The sequence below is a fragment of the Protopterus annectens genome, chromosome 1.part0, assembly GCF_019279795.1.
Source record: "Protopterus annectens isolate FY-2018-M chromosome 1.part0, PAN1.0, whole genome shotgun sequence".
Classification (NCBI taxonomy): domain Eukaryota; kingdom Metazoa; phylum Chordata; order Ceratodontiformes; family Protopteridae; genus Protopterus; species Protopterus annectens.
Window position 1 is genome coordinate 1,768,959,698 of NC_056725.1, and position 25,031 is coordinate 1,768,984,728.

At 45.5% G+C, this 25,031-nt stretch overlaps 2 protein-coding genes across 2 annotated transcripts in view; one reads left to right on the forward strand and one right to left on the reverse strand.

The window, feature by feature from the left end:
- Nucleotides 1-25,031, forward strand: part of LATS1 (large tumor suppressor kinase 1) — a 450,454-nt gene that overhangs the window by 240,755 nt on the left and 184,668 nt on the right. The gene's annotated exons all lie outside the window — the stretch shown is intronic.
- The window catches only part of LOC122801140 (serine/threonine-protein kinase LATS1-like), a 195,857-nt gene continuing 170,872 nt past the window's right edge, over nucleotides 47-25,031 (reverse strand). Inside the window, exon 3 of the mRNA XM_044070686.1 lies at nucleotides 47-105. Coding sequence (XP_043926621.1) covers nucleotides 79-105 — 27 coding nt within the window. The 3' untranslated portion in view covers nucleotides 47-78. The remainder of the gene's footprint in view (nucleotides 106-25,031) is intronic.

Here is a 25,031-nt window from a genome sequence, read left to right on the forward strand (position 1 = left end):
TAAAAAAAATTTTTCTTTTTGCAGCATCCCTGGATGCAATACCTTCAATGTGAAGAGCTACTTGCCTAAGTTCCTGCTTCAAACACCTGAAAACCTTTTTGTCAGCTGTCAGTGAAAGTAGGGAGAAAAAAAGGAAGGAAGAAAGAAAGAAAGAAATCAAGAGACAGAACAGTGAAGAACTTGGGTGCTAGGGCTTAGACATACCATTAAATATATCACTGAAAACAATTTCAACTTACCCTGCTAAATCTGCATTACAGATAATCATCACTGCTGTTGGAATTTAAAATTTATAGCAGCCAGGAAAGCTAGTGCCAGGAAAAATACAATACTTCCAACATACTGAACATTTTTTCCACCAGCTGAGATGCTGGGCTAAAAATTAAAGTCTTACTAGATTTATACAAAAGTATAACAGCATTTAGCTAAAGGAACATCATTTATTTTGACTTCACCACTAATACCATTTTTCTTCCTAAAATTGCTTCTGAAATATGCCTTTTGTCTATTATTATTATTACCACACTCCATGGTGCAGCTGTCCTCTAGGCCTTAAAAGATGATGCCACTTATAAAAGTTAAATACTGATCTGCTGTAGTGGAGTGCAACAGAAAGATTATGTGGCAGACCAAGTTAAAAGACAGAAAACGAGTACATGAAGCATCATGAAGTAATGCACACTTTGCAGCAATTAACAAGAGCACCAAAACGTTTTGAGTAAAAAAAGTGTATATATAACATGGTTAAGAAATACACAAATTGATGCTTTCACATACAGCCACTGCATCTACTTTCTTATAACTTTACAGATATAACTTTTAACCACTACTGTATCACAAAAACAGTGAATGGATTTTGTAGCATTCCTCTTAATATAATGTTACTTCTGCCACCAAGTTATGCATTTTATGTTCAATATGAAGGAACCCATTCACTGGAATGTGCTTGTAGAAAGATTAAAGGCCTATGATAATCTACAGCTCAACCCCAGTCCAGTAAACAGTAACAAACTCCAGAAACTGGCCACGAAAAAGATACTAAGTGCAAATTACACAGAATAGTATCTACAGTATTAAAGAAACAAGACACCTGGTGGCAGGTATCAGCTGAGATGTTTTCACATACAAGTACACAGAGTAACCTCATAACTAGAAGTTATGTACCTACCATAACGTTCCATGCTAGTTGTCTTCTTCTCGCCTTCTTTCTTGCTGGATGGGTTCGGAGCCGATCCTCGGCTCCGACTCGGCCACTCTAAAAGCTCGAGAGCTAGTTCCACCGGCTCGAGGCTCCCCTATATCCCACAATGCTAGGCGGTAACTCCTCAGATCTCGTTTGAAAGCTAAGCCCAGCAAGGAAATTCCATAAAAGGAACAAAACTAGGAGGAAGGAGGGTGGGACGCAAGAAAGAAGGCGAGAAGAAGACAACTAACATGGAACGTTATGGTAGGTACATAACTTCTAAATGTTAAGTTGTCTATCTCGCCTTCATTCTTGCTGGATGGGACCGCGTCCCTAGCACCTTGTCCCGGGTGGCCTATTGGAACAGACTACAGTGGAACCAAAGTTGGCTCGGTCCCTAGAGGCCAAGTCCAACTTATAATGAGAAATGAAGGTATGGGGAGAAGCCCAAGTAGCTGCAGAACAAATCTAATCAATAGGCAGCCTATCTTGGAAAGCTATAGATGTGGCTAAAGCTCTAGTTGAATGAGCCCTGGGTTTGGATGGCAACTGTTGATGTCTGATCTCATACACAAGGGTAATCAACGAAGTAAGGCATCTAGAGAGAGACACTTTAGAAACTGGAAGGCCCATTCTACCTTCTGCATAAGAAACAAACAGTTGATCAGACTTCATGAATTGTTTGGTCCTGTCTAAATAGTACCTAAGTTGGCGATGAACGTCTAAGCAATGTAATTTTTGTTCTGACCTGTTCGAATAATTAGGGAAGAACACAGGAAGATCAATGGTTTGATTCAAATTTGCCGGTGAAGCTACCTTAGGCAAAAAGGACGGGTTAGTACGCAAGGACACCCTATCCTTATGAAACAAAAGATAAGGGGGTCGACTACACAGAGCATGGAGTTCAGAGACTCTTCTAGCTGAAGTGATAGCTACTAAAAAGAGTGTTTTCCAAGACAGTAACTTCATTGAACATGAAGCCGCAGGTTCAAAGGGGGGAAGAATTAAGGACGCTAGAACCAAGTTGAGATCCCATTGAGGAGGAGGATCCCTGATAGGTGGCTTGAGGAGAAAAACTCCCTTTATAAAGGCTTTGCAGAGTTTGAGAGACATAATGGAGGACTCTGAGACTCCAACATGAAAGTTCGATATTGCTGCCAATTGAACTTTGATGGTAGACGGAGACGAACCTGAGTGGAAAAGTTTGGCTAGAAAGTCTAAAACTGATTGAATGGAAGCAGTGTAAGGATCTATATCCTTTGACTGCGCCCAACAGGAAAAACGTTTCCACTTACTAGGATAAATCTTCCGAGTGGAAGATTAATGACAGGCTATCAAAATATCTCGAACTGAGTGAGATATTAGAGGAAGCCTGGCTAGAGTTGGAATTGGAGGAACCACGGTGTGAGGTTCAGAGAAGGAAGGGAGTGGTGCAACTGACCCGACTGATGGGTCAAGAGGTCTGGAACTGGGTCCAGATGCCAAGGTTGCTCCAACAGAACGGTGGAGAAATGGGAACCAAACCTGTCGAGAACAGCAAGGGGCATTGAGGATCATGGAAGCTTTCTGAGCGATGGCTTTCTGTATTAGTTGAGATATCAGTGGGAAGGGAGGAAAAGCATACAGAAGTCCCCAGGGCCAATCGTGTACTAGAGCGTCTCTGCTGGGGTGGCCTGGTTGGGGAAACAGAGTGAAAAAATTGTCGAACTTGCTGTTTTGGGGAGTAGCGAAAAGGTCACAGCAAGGCCGGCCCCACCTTCGAAAAACTTTCTCCAACACTGAATTCTTCAGAGACCACTCGTGAGGCATGAGAATAGCTCTGCTCAATTTGTCCGCAATCACATTGGACTTCCCGGGAATGTGGGTTGCTAACAGAAACCGCTGAGAGGAAATCACCCATTGCCACAGTCTGAGTGCCTCTCGACATAGGGGGTAAGATCTGGTTCCGCCTTGTTTGTTAATGTACCACAGTACAGACATATTGTCTGTCTGAATTGCTATAGTTCCTTTGGGAAGAGAGTCTTGTAAGGCTTGCAACGCTAGAAGCACTGCTCTCATCTCTAGGACATTTATGTGCAAGTGGCACTCGAAAGGTTGCCACATGCCTTGGACCGTCCTGCCCTAGTAATGCCCCCCCCACCCGATCAGGGAGGCGTCCGTTGTCACTGTAGCAACCAGAGGGGAAGGGACGAAAGGTCTCCCTAGGAAGAACTGGGGAGATGTGATCCACCAACAGAGATGATTCTTGCACGATTGTGTTATCCGAATAGGATGGGACATTGGAAGTCGTTGGAAAGACCATTGTGTGAAGAGCATCCATTGTAAGATTCTCATATGGAAGAGAGCTAATGGTAGAAGAGGGATGGCCGCCGCCATTATCCCTAGGACCTTCAGGATCAATCTGGCTTTGACTTTGTTGCTCTGCAAGACAAGAGAGACCTGTCTGTGTATGTCTGCTATTCTCTGCTGTGAGTCTGGCTGACATGTTGACTGTCTAGATTTGCACCTATGAAGGTAATAACACGACAAGGCGACAAGATAGACTTCTCGTAATTTATTGAAATGCCTAGTGTTTGACATGTGTGAAAAGTGTAGTCTCTGGCAAGAAGCAAAAGTTGCTTGGTGGGGGCTGTAAGGAGCCAGTCGTCTAAATACGGAAACACTTGGAATCCTTGTCATCTCAGATGAGAGGCGACCACTGCCATGCATTTGGTAAACACTCGGGGGGGCTGTAGTGAGTCCAAAGGGCAGGGCCCTGAATTGGAAATGACTGGTTCCCAGCTTGAAGTGGAGGAATCTCCTGGACCGTCGACTCATTTTGATGTGATAGTACGCATCCCGGAGATCTATTGAGCACATCCAGTTGTCCCGCCCCCAAAAGGGGTAGAATGGACTGCAGCGTGACCATCCGGAACTTTGTTTTCTTGACAAACTTGTTCAAGTTGCTGAGATCCAAAATGGGTCTCCAGTCCCCTGTTTTCTTTGGAACCAAAAAGAATTTGGAGTAGATTCTGGATCCTTGTTGGTCTGCTGGAACTGGTTGAATGGCTCTTTTTGCAAGCAGCTTTGAAATTTCTAGTGCTGCTTGCTCCCTTTGACTGGGTGGAACGTCTGGAAGGGATTTTTTGGATTGGTTTGGAATGAGAAAGAATGGTATTCTGTAGCCTTCGGAAATGATAGACTGTACCCACTTGTCTTGAGTTAGGGATAGCCAGGCTTCTGGGTACAGAGTTAATCTTCCCCCGACTGCCTCCGAAGGTGGCCAGTCGGGCAACACCTCAGGGATGCTGAAAGGGCTTGTCGGAAAGGGTTTCTCGACTGCCTTGATTCTGCGTTCCCCCTCTGCCTCTAGGACGGCGTCTACCATTATCGTTCCCCCCTCTGCCTCTAGAGGGGAACCGACTCTGTGCGTCAGGCAAATCTCCCTGAGATTGTTTGCGGAACCACATCTTTCCACCTTTCTGGCCTTTGGGGTAAGGCCTAGGAGCAGCAGAAAAACGGACTTCGACAGCAGAGAGAGTTTTGCCATCAGTCTCGCACCTAGTCAGGGTTTCCTTCACTTGAGGACCAAAGAGGGATGATCCATCAAAAGGGGAGTTAGTGAAGGACGCCTTGAAAGGGTCCGCAAAGTTATATAGCCGCATCCAGGCATGCAGACGTAAAGCCACACCTGTACCTGCCGCTCTACTCGCTCCATCCGCCGCATATGAAAGGAGGCGCATGGAGGAGTTAGTTATATAATTAAGGGTCGCCAGCTGAGAGTTCATCCTATCCTGAAAACCCGCAGCTGTTGGGTCCTTTAACATTTCGCTCGCTTCCTTGAGCAAATCCCTCTGAAGACGAGTGAAATGACACAGGTAATTCAGCGAGCGCATAGTAAAGGTCACTGACGAGAACATCCGCTTCCCGTACCTGTCCATAGTCCTAGACTCCTTGTTAGGAGGATGAACAGGCACCGAAGGATCAGCTAACTCCTTCTTGGTGGCCGCAACCACCACCATAGCATCAACAGAGATGCCTTTGGTTAAAAATTCTTTGTCCTTGGGGGCAGTGATAAATTTTGATGGTCTCCTTGGGGGTGGGTTCCACTGAGTCAGGAGCCGTCCAGGCCTTCTTTGCCACCACTTGCATAAGGGGGTCAAAGGGAGGGGACACCCAGGAGATGGAAGGGCGAGAGCCAAACGCTTCAAGATACACCGATTCATCCTCTGAAAGGTTAAGGGCTGGCCAATTCCCCCACTGTTTTAAGATTTCGAGGATGTCTGCAAAGGAGACATCTTCAGAGGGGGAACGAGGGGAACCTTCAGAATCCTCTAAATCAGTGTCAGAGGTGACAGACTCAGGGGAGTCAATGTGCTTCCTCTTACACTGCCTCTTCCTAGGGGGCTCTCCTACCAGGTCAGGAGAGGCCTCGGAAGAGGAGGAGATCCTCACTGGGGATACTTGAGGGGCTGGCTCTCTACAATCCGGGATGAGAGAGTGAGCAGAAATCACCAGAGGCACCGTGGAGGGAGGGGAAGACTGAGCCGACTGTGGAGTTGAACCAGGTTATAACACGCTCCTCATGACCTCGAAGGCACCCCTATCAGGCAGAGCCAGAGGTCTCCGCTCCGAAAAGCTGAAAACCTCCCCCGGCACCGACAGTGATGGCTCCGAGGCCGATGTCGGAGCCAAACTCACCAGCGCCGAAACACCGAGAGGGAGAGCGGGGTCGGACAAGGGTCCGATGCCACTCACCCCCTTGGAGCCAACGAGGGAAGTCCGGCGCAGAGATTCTTCCAAGGAAGACATCGGAGCAGACGACGGCACCGAAGACAACGGTATCGGTTCCGACACCACCACAGTCTCGGGTCCGAGCCGCCCCGGCTCCGAACTCAAAAGAGTCAGAGGAGGAACATTCTGAGTGATGGGATTAGCCCTCGACTGTTGAGTCGGACTTTGAAGCATCTGGGCCAGTGCCTCGGACTTGAGAAGTCGACTCACTACCCTCTGAAGGTCATGATCTGATAGTCTCGACGACAGAGGAGTGAGATCTATGGCTTTGTTCAGACAGCAATGGTGATGCTGGAGCCGAATGAACGGAGCCGATAAGACGGTGACCGGGACCTTTTTCTGGAGGTCGGTTCCGACAATTTGATCGGAGCCGACTCACCGATGTCTTCCTCGGCTCCGGCCGGAGCCGAGGAAATAGTAGGGACATGAGTTCGAGAGTCATCGGCTCCGGCCGGAGCCGATGTTCGAACAGCCTTCGGAGCCCCAGAAGACGACTCAGAGACCGGAGCCAAAGGTCTGGGAGGCTTTGAGGGTTTCCCCGAGTATTGAGTCGGGGGACCCTCAGGCTTCAATAAGCCCCTTAGAATGAGCTTACTTTTACGCTCCTGCAGGACTCTAGGGCTGAAGCCATGGCAAACAGCACACGAGTCCTGCAGGTGCAAAGGTCCCAGGCAGTATACACAAGAAGTGTGACAGTCTGTCAGAGACATCTTCTGACAGCACGAGTCACACCCTCTTAAAGCCTGAGACCTTAGATTCCTTAGACATGCTAAGAAAAGTAGAGTAATCACTCAAGTCACACACACACAGATTACCCTTAAAGTAAAATAAACTAAATTAAACTAAATTAAATAAATTAATTTCCTCAGAAAAAACCCAAACACTCCCAACTATTAGGAAGGGAGAGATGAGGCCTAACAGTTTAAGGAAAGAACTCTAAAAGTTCTTGGAAAAACGGTGGGGAACTTGAAGGGGATGGTAAGAAACTACCTAAAAGGGTTTTAAATACAGGAAAAATAACTCAAAGGGGTCTAATTTTTTTAAAAGTTTAGTTAGAAACAACTAACCTGACGAGCCGGTTGAAGAGCACCTCGATAGCTATAGCAGCAAATGAGATCTGAGGAGTTACTGCCTAACATTGTGGGATATAGGGGAGCCTCGAGCCGGTGGAACTAGCTCTCGAGCTTTTAGAGTGGCCGAGTCAGAGCCGAGGATCGGCTCCGAACCCATCCAGCAAGAATGAAGGCGAGATAGACAACTTAACATCCTTGTTTATAATAAGAGGGATGATTCAAACCACAGAAACTGGGTTTAAACTTCAAATCCTATACTGAATCCTGCAGTCTCTTAAATAAGATGATTCTGCACTGTCATCTCTAAACTTTTGATATTTGGTAATGGACCTCTGATCTTATCAAACCTTTATTTGAGGACAAAAGAAAAAGATGTATGCATACAGAATTCAAAACAGCCAACTGAACAGGTCTCTGGGAAATGAAAGGCCATTACAGTACCCAGACAAAACTCGCATAGACAGAGGAAAGAAATGAAAGGTGTACTTACCATCCCAGTTCATCTGATACAACATATGGGTCCTTGAGACCCACTTGGATCTGATCTGACTGATTTAATGCTCCAGCCTTGAACTTTTCCAACCTTTTCAATCCCATAATGCCCGGCTCCCCCTAACTCAGCCAGAGTCTGGCGGCTAATCCTAAGTGAGTTTGCATCACCTTTGATACAAGAAAGATGTTAAGGTCTTACAAATTACAAGGGGGAAGTTGGGCAGGTTGTTGTATCTGGCAGACTAGGACAAAAGTATTTAGCATTATGATAAGTATCCAGTCCATCTAATCATATATATATACATCAAAATCCCCAGCTACAGAATTCCAGGGTGGCCTCACGATATGAGACCTTTCAGGTTGGAAGCTCCACAGGAAGCTCTGGCTCTACACATTGTCCAACTTTGTAGTGCTTAACAAAGGCATGTAATGAAGATGCAGATGCACCTTGGCAAATGTCATCCAAGGAAAGAAATCTGAAGAAAGCTGCAGAAGTTGTCACAGCTCTAATATAGCTATTTCAAGGCTTTTGGGGCAAGGTTTTATGGTGAGATGTGTAAATGAAGGAAACCGATAACTATCAAAACAAGGACATCTTGGATAATTTCTCTCTCAGTTTGTTTTGTGCAAAGGAAATAAAGAATTGTTCATACTTCCTGAAAGTTCTTCTGTGAAGACAAAAATAAAGTTGTCTGTGTACATCTAATGTGTGTGTAAAATGTACTCCTTTGTTTTAGTAATTCAGAAAGAATAGTAGTAGTGTAGGCTTTGAAATGTTGGTCTCTGAAGCCACTTTTGGAACAAAGAAGGCTTTGAGTACTAAAGCTAACCCTATCCTTCTGGAAAACAATGCAAGGAGGAACCACAGACAAGGCATGGAACTCTGAAATCCTCTAGCTGAGGTGATGGCCACAAAAAAGATAGTTTTCCAGGACAAAAATTTTAAATCAGTCTAAGTTGCTGGTTCAAAGGGAGGTTTTGCAAGAGCTTCCATCACAAGGTTCAAATTCCATGGAGGAGAAGGATCCTTGATGGGAGGTAATAGCTGAAAAGTACTTTTTAAAAAAGGCTTTACATAATCTATGCAAAGCTAGAGAAGAGTTCTGAAAACCTATGTGAAAGGAGGAAAAAAACACTAGCTGTACCTTGAAAGCAGAGAAACTGGAGCCCCACAAAAATAAAACAGACCGGAAACAATACATCTGAAATTGAAGCTGAAAAGGGTTCTATGTTCTCAGATTCATCCCATAAAACAAATCTTTTTTTATTAAATGCAATACACTATGAATAGACTTGCTGGGAAGCCTTCGGTAGGAAGAGATGCAGCCAGTGCCATCACTGGAAATGGAGAAACAATGCAGTTGGTTTCTGGTTGGAAATGTCCAGGTGAGTCTGTCCAGAGAGGTAAGTAAAGAGATCCAGCGGTGGATCGAGAAGCCAAGGGGACTCCTCCTGGTAAAGTTTTAAGGAAGGGAACCACATCTATCTGGGCCAAAAAGAAACTATGAGGATGACTACTGCCTTGCACTGAGTGGCTTTCTGAATTAAGATGGTCATGAACGGAATCAGGGGATAGGCATACAGTAATATGGGGAGGACAGAGCATCCCTGGGGTTCTTGTCCCTGCTAAGGGAGAATGGCAAAGTGCCTGCTGCATTTGGTGCTCTGGGGAGACTCAAACGATAGCAGCACGATTTTCCCCAGTGATTTAAATTTTTTTCTGTAACTGCTGGATTCAGGGACCATTCGTGTGGCAAGAAGAGATTCCTGCTGAACATGTCTGAAACATTGTTGAAATTTCTGCAAATGTGTGTTGCAGTCAAAAATTGACAAGACCATTCCCTACTGCCCTGCTTTCACAGCCTCGTAACAAAGCAGATAAGATTTGGTCTTCCCTTGCTTAAGTACCAGACTGCTGTCATTGTCCAACTGTATATTTATCGCTTCCAGAGGAAGGTGGTCCTGAAGTTCCCACAACACAAGGAAAACAGTCTTCATCTCCAGGATGTTTATACGAAGACAAGCCTCTAATCTGGACCAAAAACCTCAGACCTTCTCCCCTTATAATGCCCTCCCCACCAAACAAAAGAGTTTGTTTGAATCTATGGTCACCCTTGCTACTGGAGAGGAAACTTGAAAGGGTATGTCTGCATGTATCAGAGGACAGTGAAGACACTACTTTAGATGACTTCTGCAACAAATGAACTAGTCTGATGGGTAAAGACAGGGAATCATACTATGAGACCATTAAAACTGGAGTAACCATTGTAGAATTCTCATACAGTAATGAGCAAACTGTACCATCAGAACTGATGATGCCATGAGGCCCAAAACTCTTAAAATTAGCCATGATAGAGAACAATTAAACTTCAGAAGCTTTTGTATTTCAGCCTTCAGGGAAGGCAATTGTGACCTGTGGAAGAGAGGTCTTTGTTACCGCCATGTCTAAATGGCAACCAAGGAAAAAAAACTTTGTGAAGGAGACTGGGGACGTCCAAACCGACAGACAAATGCCTCGTGAAGCAGAAAGCTGAAGTGGACAATCCCTTGTTTGTAGAACAGACTCCATTTAAAGACGCAGACAAGAGCGGTCAATCAAATATGGGAAAATGTTGCATCCCTGAAGATGCAGATGAGCTGCTACTACTGCTACGCATTTTGTGAAAACTCTGGGGGCAGAGGTGACACTGAAAGGCAGGGCTCTGAATTGGTAATGACGGACTCCTAATCGGAAGCTCAAGTATCTCCTGGACTCCTCCTTCTATTTTATATTAATTTAAGTATCCTGGAGATCTATAGATCACATCAATTCATTCTTCTAAAGACATGGAAGAATTGACTGCACTGAAACTGTATGAAAGTGGGCCTCTCTGATGCAATTGTTTAAGAAACTTGGGTCCAACATGGAATGGAGGTCCTTTGTTTGCCTTGGAACCAAAAATAAATTGGAGTAAAACCTTGGTCCAGTCCAGTCTGGTGGTATCTCCTGGATGGTACTTTTGTAGAAGAGAACAAACCTCTTGCAAAGCAGCTTTAGCCTGATTGGATGAGGCATCCAGTAATGGAGTATGAAGGGAAGGGGGGGATTTCCAAAAATGCAATCAGATAACCTCTGGAAATCCCCACAAGGGACCAGGTTCTGGTGTTAAATTTCTACTAAAAACTACTAATGCAAATAATTTATTGGGGGACTTGCTACACTCCTGCTACATCTCCAAGCTCTAGAACACCATTCCTACACAAGTAAAAATTACTACAACTCCCAAGTTATAAAATTCAGCTCATACAATACCCCAACAGAGTCCTGGTCATGTTCATCACCAGGTTGAGACCTCTAGTGAAAACACAAATTTCTTTTTGTTTAGAACATCTTTTTGCCCTCCTCTACTTGAATTATTACACCCCTAACAACTTTCCCTACTACACTTCAAATTAATACAACCTCTTCACCCAGTTAAACACTTTTCTTTTCCTTTTTCTAACTGCCTCCCATCCACTGTTCTATCCCTCTCATGCATACTGTGTATACCCCAAGTTATAAGCTTTCTAGGCACACCAACCTAGAAAACAGGCAAGCTTAAACAGAACTAATCCTATACCATGCTCTCTCAGTCACAAGCTTTTATCACTATCTTCCTATACAATACTAATATCTCTCCTTCCCCCTCCTACACATTTTATACTTACTTCATCATACATCTCAAACTTTTTACAAACCTATACAATACAAAAATTTCCCTTCCTACTTTATTTTATAACTTATTTCATTATGTGTCGTGAACTCCTTGCAAACCTTTATTTACTGAAATGTAAGCATAATAAACTTTCTCTAGAAGGGTTAATATTGCATCAACCCCTTTATTTCCTGCAAGACTTTAGAGCTACAAGAATTGTATAGACTTATAATAGTTACTTTAAGTACTTTACTGTATACAGTTGCTTGTGTGTTTTTTTTTTTTTTTACTGAGGAATATAACTTTGAGAGCTGCCTGAAATTCACTTCCTAATATAAATGTACGGTGATGGAACTTTTCTCCCTGGAACTCTGCTAAAATGAGCTCTGCCCAGTTGGACTTTCCCAGTCAACAAAAACAGACAAATATATAAATGATCCCCATTACCCACTTATCTCGTGATGGTAAACCATGAAAGAGGGTAGAGGAATATGTATCCCTATGACTACCCCCCAGAATAGAAGAGTTGTGAAAACCTTCAGGGAGTTTGCTGGTGCCTATCCAAAAAGAGTCTAGGGAAACCCTGTTTTTGTGGACCTCCCTGGCCTGTGTCCACTGCAGTGGCATCCTCTGCATTGGCCACCTCTTTCAGAAAAGGAGTTTTATTGCTGCCTAGACTTATAAAACCACAGTGAACAAGACACCTTTTGGTTCCTATTAAAAGTGCACAAGAACCTAGAAATTCATTTTACCTCACAGAGAGTTGCCATCCTGCTCAATGTTCTGTATCCTTTCTTTCACTGTGGAACCAACCAAGGTGGTTCCTTTGAATGGGGCATTAGTGAAGAATGCCTTCAATTGTCTATAAAAATCACACAGATGCAGCTTCATGTTGCACCTCATAGCAATACCCACTCAGTCAGCTCTTGCTGTTCCATCCACCGCAATATACAACAGGCACATCGCATGGAGAGGTTAGTGATATCAGATATCGCCAACAGGGTAAATTGAAGATGCTTTTGTGATTCTCTCATATTGGGGTTCTAAAGAGTGGATAACGCTTGTTGAACAAGATCCCTCTGGAACCTTGTCATATGAACAGTACAGTTCATGATTTGTATAGCATAGGAAATGAAGTATATGCCTGCTTTCCCAGTCTATCCATAGCCTAAGATTCTTTGTTGGGTGGACGAATAGAAGAGTCTTTGGACAACACCTTTTTTTTTTTTTTTTTTAAATCATTTCTCCAACTGTTTTGGGTTTCTAATCCCATGACGGGAATGGACCCCATTCCTAAGTCAAAGTATGACTAAAGTTCATGAAATTAGTATGGTTTCAATCTTTGATGTTAGCCAGAAGTGCTTTTTGCAGCACCTGCAATATGCCCAGTAATGACTCCTCCTGCAATTCGTATGGAGTTATATGTATTAGTAACATATTTAAGTACGATTGTAAATTCTTTTTAAAAGACCCATTGCTCTTACTATTAGTGGAACTGTCTGGTTATCTTTCTTCCACATTGCCCTCATTTCTGCCTGCAAATCCTGGTGTATTATATCTTTGTGTCTCTATGTATACAAGACAATGTAATCACTAGATGTAACTATTTCAATAATCAATGCTAATTTTGTCTTCTTTTTATGGACTACTGTATCTGGTTTTCTTGCATCTACTTTATGAACTGTTGGTAATGTATGATACCATGTGATATAAACATTTTCTGGGGTGCTTTGTAGCTCATGTTTCCAGTGCTCTTCAGCTACTTCAATATTATGTTTGCATAGCCCCCACAGCAACAGTCTTGCCACATTGTTATATCTTTCAGTATACAGTCCTTCTGCCATTAGTATATCACAACCAGCAACAAGATGTGTGACTGCTTCCCATTCTGTTTTACAAAACCTGCATTTGTTTCCTTTTCCCACATGTTCAATGGACGTGTACATAGTCTACTATCATGGGACGCCAATATTTACCTTTTATCTTTTAGTTTAAATTCACCTCTCCTTAACCATTCCTGCATTCGATCCTGATCAACTTGAGGGTGTTACAAGTGTTTTTTTTTATACCTGCAACTACATTTATGCATTTTCCAGATTTCTTGCCTTCTCATCTGATCCTTCACCTTATAGTCTTTCTTTTGTTTTTGGCACATTCAGTTGCTACCTGATTTTTATCTACTTCTGGTTTGATTTCCATTCCCGCTTGAGGCCGATATGCTTCTTCTAAACTAAGCAGGGAAGTCATCTTAAACGTAGTCTCCCTCATGTTTCAATACTTGCATTACAGGTCTTGTGAGGTCAGCAGATATGCATGCAGTCCCACTACAGCAGATCTATACATGCAATTTCGAGAAGACCCATACTTACTTCAGAACAAGAAATATATAGTCTTGGTAAGCACCAATATATATAAATCATTTTACGAGCATGACGCATCCTTCTTGTTTTCCTGTCCAAACTATGCAACACCTTTTGGGGCCAATCACTCCAAAACTTTTAGTTATGTACTTAACATAACTTCGGATCTATGGGATCCATCTCGCCTACATTCATAACTGATGGGTTCGGAGCCGATCCCTCGGCTCCGACTCGGCCACTATATAGTAGAACGAAGTCTCTAATTGGCTGGGCTACCCCTTATCCCAGAATGCACCACGTCTGCTTCCCCAGATCTTGTTTGTTCGCTTTTATATACCTATATCCAGGCACAGAAACATACCAACAACTGTAACAAACTAAAGTCCTTCAAGAGAAAAACTCAGTAAGTAGCAATATTTCCTCTAAGTCCAATGGGAAGGGGGAAGGAGGGCGGGTACATATGAATGTAGGCGAGATGGATCCCATACATCCGAAGTTATGGTAAGTACATAACTAAAAGATGTAATGGGATCCTATCTCGCCTACATTCATAACTGATGGGACAGCATCCCTAGCACCTAAATCCCGGGTGGCTAATTGGAAAACACTCCTGAGAACTGTGGAACCAAAGGAAGCTCTCCCTCGAGAAGCCACATCTATCTTGTAATGAGAAATAAAGGTGTGCAGAGAAGTCCAGGTAGCAGCCGCACAGATATCATCTATCGATAATTTGGAGTGAAATGCTACAGAAGTAGCCATTGCCCTGGTAGAATGAGCCTTGACTGGGAATGGTAGCTCTTTGCCGGACTGTGAATAGATGAAGGAGATCCAATCTTTAATCCATTTGGCTATGGTGGTTTTAGCCACCGGTTGACCCAACCTATTTTCCGCAAAGGACACAAACAGCTGATCTGACTTTCGTGTCTGATTGGTCCTACTTAAATAAAAACGCAGTTGTCTGAACATCCAACTGATGGAAAATATATTCTGCGCTATTGGAGAATTTGGGAAAAAACACCGGGAGCTCCAAGGATTGTTGAATGCATAAGGGGGATGCTACCTTGGGCAAGAAAGAGGGATTTAACTTGAGACACTCTGTCTTTGTGAAAAGTCAAATAAGGAGGATTAGAACAGACAGCCTGAAGCTCTGAGACCCGCTTGGCAGAGGTTATTGCCACCAAAAAAGCGGTTTTCCAAGATAGAAATTTTAAATCACAAGTAGCTGCTGGTTCAAAGGGACGGGCAGTTAAAGAAGCTAGAACCATATTCAGATCCCAAGGGGGCACAGGATGGGCTATTGGGGGCCGAAGGAGCCACGCTCCTTTAAGGAAAGATTTGCAAAGCCTGTTTGCCATTAAGGAAGGCTCAAAGGAAACATGAAAGTTAGAGATAGCCGCCAGTTGGACTTTGTGGAAACTGAAGAGCCCAAATAAAACAAAGAAGTCAGGAATTCTAAAACCTGAGGTACTGGGGCGGTAAGGGGATCTATACCTCGTTGCTGGGCCCAAATAGCAAACCTCTTCCAATTGCTGGAATACAGTTTAATAGTGGAAGGTTTGTGAGAAGAGGACAAAATGTGGATGACGTCTGGAGAAAGAGAGTCATCTCTGACTAAGGTTGGAAGTGGAGTAACCAAGCGGCCAACCTCAAGGATCTGAGGGATGGGTGAGACTGTCCCAACTGATGAGTCAACAGGTCGGGCACTAGGTCCAGAAACCATGGGCCCTCCACCGCATTCCTCAGAAGGAAGGGGAACCAAACCTGACTAGGCCAGTGTGGAGCGATCAAAATCATGTTGCTCCCTAGATAAAATCGCCTTCTGTATCACCTTCGGGAGAAGGGGAACCAGAGGGAAGGCGTAACGTAGACCGGGGGGCCAACTGTGAGCTAGAGCGTCCCTGGGAATCTGCCCCTGAGAGGGAGTCAGAGTGAAGAAGTCCCTGCATTTCGCATTGTGAGGACTGGCGAACAAGTCGCAACAAGGGAGGCCCCACTTGGCGAAGATGTTTGCAGTCACCCTGTCATTGAGGGACCACTCGTGGGGTAATAGGAGAGTTCTGCTCAGCCTGTCTGCAATCACATTGGATTTCCCCGGAATGTGCATTGCCACTAGGAAACGCTGGGTAGAAATCGCCCAATGCCACACACTCATGGCCTCTCGGCAAAGAGGGTAGGACCTGGTTCCGCCTTGCTTGTTTATGTACCAGACTACCGACGTTGTCAGATAGGATCGCAATAGTACCCCGTGGAAGAGCATGATGAAGTGCTTGCAACACCAGTAGCACCGCTCTCATTTCCAGGATATTGATATGTAAAGTGCGTTTCATGAGCCTGCCACGTGCCTTGGACAGACCTGTCCAGATAATGACCCCCCCCCACCCTGCCTGGGAGGCATCCGTGGTCACCGTGGCGACGGGAGGCTGAAGGGCAAAGGGTCGCCCCTGGTCCAGGTTGGACCGAAGCAGCCACCAACGTAGGTCCCAACGGCAAATTTCGGTAATCTGGACCAAATGGTTCAGGGGAAGTTCCTGAAAGGACCATTGAACCGACAGTAGCCATTGCAGCACCCGCATGTGCAGCCTGGCTAAGTGGACTAGTAGAATAGTCAAGGCCATCGTGCCCAATAACTGCAGACTCAGTCTGGCCTGAACTCGTGATCTGGGTAACAGTGTTTGAAACTGAGACTGCAGGACCTGAATCCTTTCTACAGGCAAGAATGCCCGCATTCTTCTTGTGTCTAACTCTGCGCCTATAAATGTAATACGCTGAGACGGCTGCAGCACAGATTTTCCCCAATTGAACGTGATTCCTAGTGAATGACCCAAACTGACTGTGGTCATAAGCGCCCGAACTAATAGATGCTTGGAGGTGGCAGTAAGGAGCCAGTTGTCTAGATAGGGAAACACTTGGAATCCTAGACTTCTCAAGTGAGCTGTCACCACTGCTAGACACTTGGTGAACACCCTGGGGGCTGTGGTGAGACCAAAGGGCAGTGCTCGGAACTGGAAATGACTGGTTCCCAGGTGGAAGCGTAAATGACTCCTGGACTCTTGACTTATCAGAATGTGATAGTAAGTGTCCTTGAGATCTATGGAGCACATCCAGACATCCTTCTCCAATAACGGGAGAATGGACTGAAGGGTGACCATTCGGAATTTGGATTTTTTTACAAAGCGATTCAATGAGCTGAGGTCCAAAATGGGCCTTAAGTCCCCTGTCTTTTTTTGGCACCAAAAATAGTCTTGAGTAAGTTCCTGATCCGATCTGGTCAGCGGGGACAGGCTGGATGACTCCTTTTCTTAGCAGCTTTGAAACCTCGATTGCTGCTTGATCCTGCTGACTGGGTGGCACATCTGGGATTTTCCTGATAGGAAGAGGGGGAATCTCGGTGAAAGGGATGAGATAGCCTCCGGTTATAGTTCGGAGCACCCACTGATCCTTGGTGATAGATTCCCAAGCCTGTGGGTGTTCTGCAAAACGACCCCCGACTGGCTCCGGAGATGCGCAGTCGGGCCACGTCTCAGGGACGGGAAGCGTAGGATGAACCACAAAAGGAATCACGGTCTCCAGAGTTACGGGGGCCTCTGCCGCCTCTGGGGTGGCGTCTTCCTGAATTCCCCCCCCTTGCCTCTAGAGGGGGGATCACTCAGTGGAGTAGGGAAAGACCTTTGAGATTTCCTGAACCACATTTTCTCTCCTCTCTGGGCCTTGGTGTAAGGTCTAGAAGGAGCAGAAAAACGGGCCGCCACGGCAGTCAAGGTCTTGCCCTCCTGCTCGCACCGAGTCAGTGTGTCCTTCACCTTGGGTCCAAACAGGGAGGACCCATCAAAAGGGGCGTTGGTGAAGGAAGACTTAAAAGCCTCCGCAAAGGGACACAAGCGCAACCAGGCGTGTCTTCTAAGAGCCACGCCTGTTCCCGCTGCTCTACTCCCCCCTTCGGCCGCATATCAGATGAGCCTCATGGACGAGTTGACTATCGAAGATAGGGTAGTCATCTGGGCGCCAACAGTTTGGGCTAACGCCTCAGGAAGGTTACCCGTAAGAGACTCTCCTAACTCTTTGAGGAGGTCCCTTTGGAGCCTGGTGAAATGACAAAGGTAATTCAGCGACCGCAGGGTAAAGGCAGCTGAAGAAAGGGTACGCTTCCCGTACCTATCCATGCTCCTGGAATCCTTATTAGGAGGGTGAATAGACGTTGAAGCCTCTGCCACGTCCTGCTGAGTGGCAGATGCCACCACCATCGCATCTACTGCAACTCCTTTGGTCAAAAATTCCTTTTGAGGAGGGGCCGAGAGGAACTTGTTAGGCCTGGCGGGCACCGGTTCCACAGAATCAGGGTGTTCCCACACCCTTCGAGAAACTAAATCTAGCAATTCATCGAAGGGTGGAGACACCCAGGAGGCAGAGGGCTGGGCCCCAAAAGCCTTGAGGAAGACTGACTCCTCTGCGGAAGGGGTTTTGGACTGCCAATCGCCTCTCTGTCTCAGGATCTCGAGGATATCTGAGAATGAGACATCATCCGAGGATGATTTTGGGGACCCCTCCGCATCATCGAGGTCAGTATCTGAAGTGATAGACTCATCCTGGGAGTCAATGTGCTTCCTTCTTGCACAATTTCTTCCTTGGAGGTTCATCCGAAGCGGATTCAGAAGGACATCCCGGGAGAAGGGAACCCCCCAAGGGGGTATCCTCAGGCCCTGGAGCCCCGCTGTCGTGGGAATGAAGCACACCAGAAGCACCAGTTCCCAAGTCTAGGGACGGTGAGGTAGAGACTTGCTGAGCCGGCAAGGACATGGCCAGCGCACTCCTCATGGCCTCAAAAGCAGGACCTCCAGACTCTATGGAGGATACCGGCTGAGAGACCACGACGGTACCGGGAATCCCTGCGGCCGACGCTCCGAGGGTAAGACTAGGCACCGAAGCTACCAGTTCCAAAGTGTTCCCCTCGGCCCCGACCGAGGAAGTCCTGGTACCGAACCGTGACACCGAGGACAGGGTAGGAATGATGGTCGGAACAGAGAGGCTCCGAGGGAGTCTCTGTTCCGACTGGACGACTCTGTTCTTCTCTACCATCACCGACTCCAACGGCTCCGAGGAGGTTGGAGGAGGAATCGGATGTGTCGAAGTGGGGATCGGCTCCGAAGCAGAGTGGGCTGGAGCCGAGACCATTTTTGCAAAAACCGGGGACTGGAAAAGCCTCTGGATAACTCTGTCCAAATCTGAGTCAGACAACCTGGAGGATTTAGAGGAAATAGATGGGGGCCGAGACGACTTCTCTCTCGGCTCCGAAAGACCAGGGGACCGGCTCCGAAACGGCTCCAACACTATTGGCACCAGATCCGGAACCGTATGTATAAGTATCGGCGCCGAAGGGGACTTCGGGGCAGAGGGGGGAGAGTCTGAGCTGCACACCTCCAACGGCTCAGAGACCAACGGAGCCGAAGCAGATGATTCGCGTCTCGATCCCCCAACCTGCTGCTCCGACACCAATGGAGCCGAGGAAAGAGGTATCGAGGCAGACCCTTCCACCCGAGGCTCTGAAGCCATTGGAGCAGAGGAAGAAGAGGTCAACCTATGCTTCTTGGAAGTCGGTTCCGACGGACTGGTCAGAGCAGACGACCTTTTCTTTTTAGAAGCTGGAGAGGAAGGAGGAGCCAAAGCTTCCTCAAAGGAGGGCTTAATAAGGCCCTTAAGTATCAACTTATTTTTACGTTCTTGAAGGACCCTAGAGGAAAAAGCATGACAAACACTACATGTTTCCTGTAAATGTTTCGGTCCTAAACAATATACACAAACAGCATGGCTATCGGTAATAGACATTTTGTAGTTACACTTGGTGCACTTTTTAAAACCAGACTTCTGAGTCTCTTTCGACATCCTGTCGCACCACAGTTTTACCACAACGAAAAAAAACAAAGGGTAATGCTGCTCAATGCCAGAAGTCTAAATCTCAAAATGCACGCACTCGAGGCCCTTCTCAGTATGGAGAACATCGATGTCTGTGCTGTGACAGAAACCTGGTTCAAGGCTCCTGAGAGCACCCCAGCACTAACAGGTTTTACCTCATACCATGCGTTCCGGCCCCAAAATTCGGACAATACCAAGAAAGGAGGGGGGGTATCCATATTCATCAAGGACACCCACACCTCAAGACTGGTGGCAACGCACGATGCATCGGAGACCATCCAGGTGCAATTAACCATAGGCAAGACTGCTCTGCAAATTGTAGCATGTTACAGGCCACCCTCACAAACTCAGGAACCTCACATGGCTTTCCTGAAAACACTGGAGGGGATAAATGCATCTCCAAACACCATCATACTAGGTGACTTCAATTACCCTAATATAGACTGGGAACACTACTCAAGCCCAAACACCCTAGCCCAAAAGTTCCTGGAATTCATAAACTCAAATGCCATGGAACAACTAGTCACCATCCCCACAAGAGGAGAAAACATACTTGATCTCATCATCACGAACATGGGAGCACAATGTTCAACACCGGAAGTATACCCCTCACTCGTGAGATCTGATCACAAACTAATCTTGCTGGAGGACCTCATCCCACCCCCACCTGAAATAAAAAAGACCACAATAAAAAACTTCTAGAAAGCCGACTTCACACTTCTAAAGACTAGTGTGGTCTCCTTTAAGGCCCCCGAGCCGTCGGAAAACAGTACTCAAGCCGCTGAATCACTTACAAATGCCTTCTACCAGCACCTGCAGGACTGCATGGATAAGGCAATCCCAAGCAAAACAAAGACTCTTTGTACCAAGGGCAAGCGTCCAGTCTGGTGGACCCCAGCCATAAACAAACTCTACAACAAAAGGAGGAAGCTACTACAAGATAGAGCAAAATCCTTAAAAGGTAAGACACCTTTGATCACTATAAGTAAAAACTAAGAGCTCTCATAAAATCATCCAAAGCAAATTTTGAGAGAAAAATAGCTAAAGACTCAAAGACAATCATAAGGCCTTCTTTAGCTATGTTAGAAACCTGGGAGGAAACTCCCAGATATGCTCAGAACTGGTTCAAAATGATGTGAAGATTACTGATCCTACAGACATTGCCAACATACTGGCTGACAGGTTCAGTGCAAACTTCTCCCCTCCCCAAAAGGAGAGATATCTATACCAAACGTTGCAGCCCCCAAACATCTCAAACGCCCAAGTGAGTACTGCTCTCTCCAAAGCAAAACACACCATCCATGGGACCTGATGGTGTCCCAGGCTGTGTGCTCCACGAACTCAACAAGGAATTAAACCCACAGCTAGGACAGCTGTTTAATCATAGTCTCACCTCTGGATATACTCCAGGAGTGGCGCACTGCGACTGTGGTCCCACTTCACAAAGGCGGTGCCTCCACAGACCCTGGAAATTACCGCCCATTAGCTTGACAAGCCTTATCTGCAAAGCTATGGAGAGAATCATAATGGACCTCATAAATAAAGACATAGGAATTTGCAGACTTTGGATCCAACCCAGTTTGGCTTTGTCAAAGGCAGATCATGCCTTTTAAACTTGGTTGACTTTTTGAAACAGTCACCAAAGCCATTGATGAGGAAAGGCAGTCCATACAGCCTACCTCGATCTGGCGAAGGCCTTGATACAATACCCCACTCGGGTATCATTGAAAACTCATCAGCTTAAATGTTAACCCATACATCACAAGATGGGTTGCAAACTGGCTGAGTGACAGAACCCACAGGGTCAGAGTTGCTGGCGCCATGTCAGACTCTAAGCCTGTCACAAGTGGTGTCCCACAGGGCTCAGTCCTGGGCCCACTCTTGTTTGGCATCTACTTTTCCGGTACAAGCAAACACAGGAGGGTTATGGCTGACAAAGTTTGCAGATGACTGCAAACTGGGTGCCGTGGTCGAAAACACATCTGACACAGATATCCTTCAGAAGGGTCTCACAGAAACGGATGACTGGTGCCAGAGCCATGGCCTAAAGTTAAATGCCAAAAATGCATAGTCATACCCTTCAGGAAAAACAAGATTACCCCTAGCTACCATATAGGTGGTAATCCTCTGAGCACAGAAGAAGTTATCAGGGACCTGGGGACCCAGGTTGACAGTAGCCTGTCATTCGACACCCATGTAGCTAAAGTAGTTAGGAAGACCTTCTACATTGCCCACCTTATCATGAAGGGATTCACATCTAGATCAAGGGAGGTCATAGTCTCCCTATACTCATCACTCATCAGACCAATGATTGAGTACAATGCCCCATTCGGAATGTATCTGACCCGACACTTGCAGCAGCTGGATAGGCCACAAAAGTTCCTCACCAAAAGGATAAAGGGTCTCAAAAATCTGTCCTATGCTGCCCGACTGAAAGAACTCCAGCTCTATTCAGTCGCCACATTGCTCAGAGGTGACCTTTGCCTGGCATACAAGGCCATGTCAAACCCAGATTTGATGAATATGCTTCACCTCAAAAAATCTAGATCCGTCAGAGCCACAAGGGCGGGAGACTTAAACCTCGACACGGCTATTAATAGGACGTGCTGGAGGGATAGATTCATCACCCAAAGACTCCCTATGCTGTAGAACAAAATCTCGGTATATGTGAGGCAGAGCACCTTGCTGGCCTTGTTCAAGAGAAATCTTGACCAATGGATGGGAGATCGCAGATATACTCCAGGGATTACCTCAGTGTCACTGCTAGACAGAGGCACAGCAAAATAATGGGTATAGTTCCCCATACAAAAGGGGTGGCGTAAGCCACAAAACTATGGGCTAGGCTTATAAATGCCCTCTGGCAGATAGCCTAGTATAAACCTATGAACCTTCAGTAGGGCACAAGCCCTTTGACTCAAACGGGACTGGCCCGAGATACAGCACCCAAAACGGGCAGAAGCCCTCTAACTTAAACGGGCTTAGCCCGATAAAACAGAACATACAGTAAGACAAATTTAGCACATCCACACACAAATAAGGGCAAGGGCCCTCTAACTTAAACAGGCCCTGCCCGGTAAATAGAAAAAAATACCAATCACACCAAAAAAGTTTACACACACACGTAAAGCTGTTAAAATAGCTGTTTGTTAAATTTATGAAGAAACCCCTAGGTCAAAAGACCAAAAAGTAACCAAAAAACTACTTGGCTCCAGCCAAGTAGAGACCACGTCTAGCTTGAAAAGCGGCAAACGAGATCTGGGGAAGCAGGCGTGGTGCATTCTGGGATAAGGGGTAGCCCAGCCAATTAGAGACTTTGTTCTACTATATAGTGGCCGAGTCGGAGCCGAGGGATCAGCTCCGAACCCATCAGTTATGAATGTAGGTGAGATAGGATCCCATTACATCTGTAAGTTAGGACAACAGCAGCAAATTGGTTTATACTTTCTTTGTGGCTATCGCAATAATGATGGTGTCTACTGGTGGGGGGGGGGGGGAGCCTTTGCCCAGAAAGGTTTGTCATTTGGGAGGGGGTGCAGTATTTTGCCAGAATTACTAGGGTCCATTTCACAGATGTCAGATTCTTGCCAAGATTCTTTCAGTGCCAACTCCACCAACTTATCTTCAGGATGGACCACCCATTAAGTAGAAGAGGTCATTCCATATGCCAAACACCAATTCATACTCAGCTGGGGAGACTTTTGGGCAAGATCTTCTCTGCCTCATTTGTTTCAGAATCTCCCTAAAGGAAACACGCTCAGGATGAGACTGTGAAGAGCCTTTTCTATCATCAGAGTCATTATACAAAGTGACTGACTCAACTGGTGAGCCTAAGTGCTTCTTCTTGCAAGCCCTCTTCTTAGGTGGTTCAGGGGATGGACCGTCCTGTGCAAAGGCAGACGTTTGCGTCTATGGAACAAATCTGCTCAAATGATGCCTGTTGAAAAGTCAGTCCAAATGAGTGAGGGTCATAAGGCAAAGCAGTAGCTGGAAGAACCTGTGGGTCCACTTTGTGTGGCAATGAAATGATCCTCACAGCATTTGAAGGCTGTACCAAACTCCAGAGGATCTAAACATACCACACCCATGGTCAGCTCTAACTTTCCAAGTGATTCCTCCTGATAAATTTCACACTCTTCCTCTAATCCAGTTGAGTGATCAGCACTGAGGAGGAGATCAGAGCCAAAGTCGCAAATGCTGATGTTTTTGATAGAGGAAATGGAGCCGTCCACCAGATTCCTTGGCTCCAAGACTCTGACATTGGGTCCAAAAGAGGAGTTTGATTTAAAATCCCTGAAGCCAATTACAAATATATCAACAATTTCTGGGTCACAGAATTTCAATGACAATATGTATACTAGGAAACCAGAGCCTATGGGTGGACCAGTGAGGGAGTCTGGATCAGGGTATAATGCACAGATCCAAACAGTTTCAGAGCTGATGGAGTCACAATGATTCCTAGCTCGATCTGGGTTTTGAGGTACTCCTGCAACAGACCACCTAAATCAACATCTGAGGCACCTTTATAGGATTTGAAAGACCTTGTACACAAGACCAAAGAGAGTCTAGAAACAGATCTCAATTCTCTTAGTAGAATCTTGAATAATAATGGGAGAGCCTAATTCTGGATTTGGAGGAGGGGTGTAGGTTGGGGTCTGAGTCGCATGATCTCCAATTCTCAGAGCCCTGGGCATCTACACAAGAGCCTAAGTATCAGATGGACATCTCCTCAAGTCCAAATTCCTTTTTTTTCCAGCAGACTTTTTGTCTTCGACTTGCTCCAGATCTGGAGAGAGAAGCCCTTTTACTATAAACTTATTCCTCCTATCTGAAAGTGCCCTGGGACCAATGGCAGCACATATATTCCACAAAGCATTGAGATAGGTAACCCCTAGACAGACTGCATAAAGATTACAGGGGGTCTTAGGGGATTTTATACCCACATTTGGAACATTTCTTAAAACTGGCGGCTTTCTCTGAACAGTTCCTTGCACAGCTAAACAAAGTTCTCTACTTTAAAATCTATATTTATAATTTTATCCTAATAAGAAAAAGTACAGCTAAGGAGAAATGACACCTTTATTCTATATATATATATATATATATATATATATATATATATATATATATATATATATATATATATATATACACACACACACACACACAAACGAACTTAAAACTAATGATGAAAACACAGAATAAGTTGCATAACATCACAGATAACTGTAAAGACGCAGACACAAATAAAATTTCAGTACAGAGCACTCAATCAACAGCCATAGCCAAGAGTGGAAGGGCTGATTAAATAACCACAAACACACAAACTATTTCAACGTCTAGAATTTTAAACAAGTCATCCAAAGGACCACAAATACCATCTCCACCAATTTTAAACAAATATGAGGTGGAATGCTTATCTGCATAAACCAGTGTTGTGACTTCAAAACACAGCAAACAAGATCATTGTTAATAGGGGGAGCTGGGCATTATGTGGTTGAAAAAGTTGTAAGGGGTTAAGGCTGGAGCACTAAATCAGCAGAATCAGATCCAAGCAAGGGCTCAAATCAAA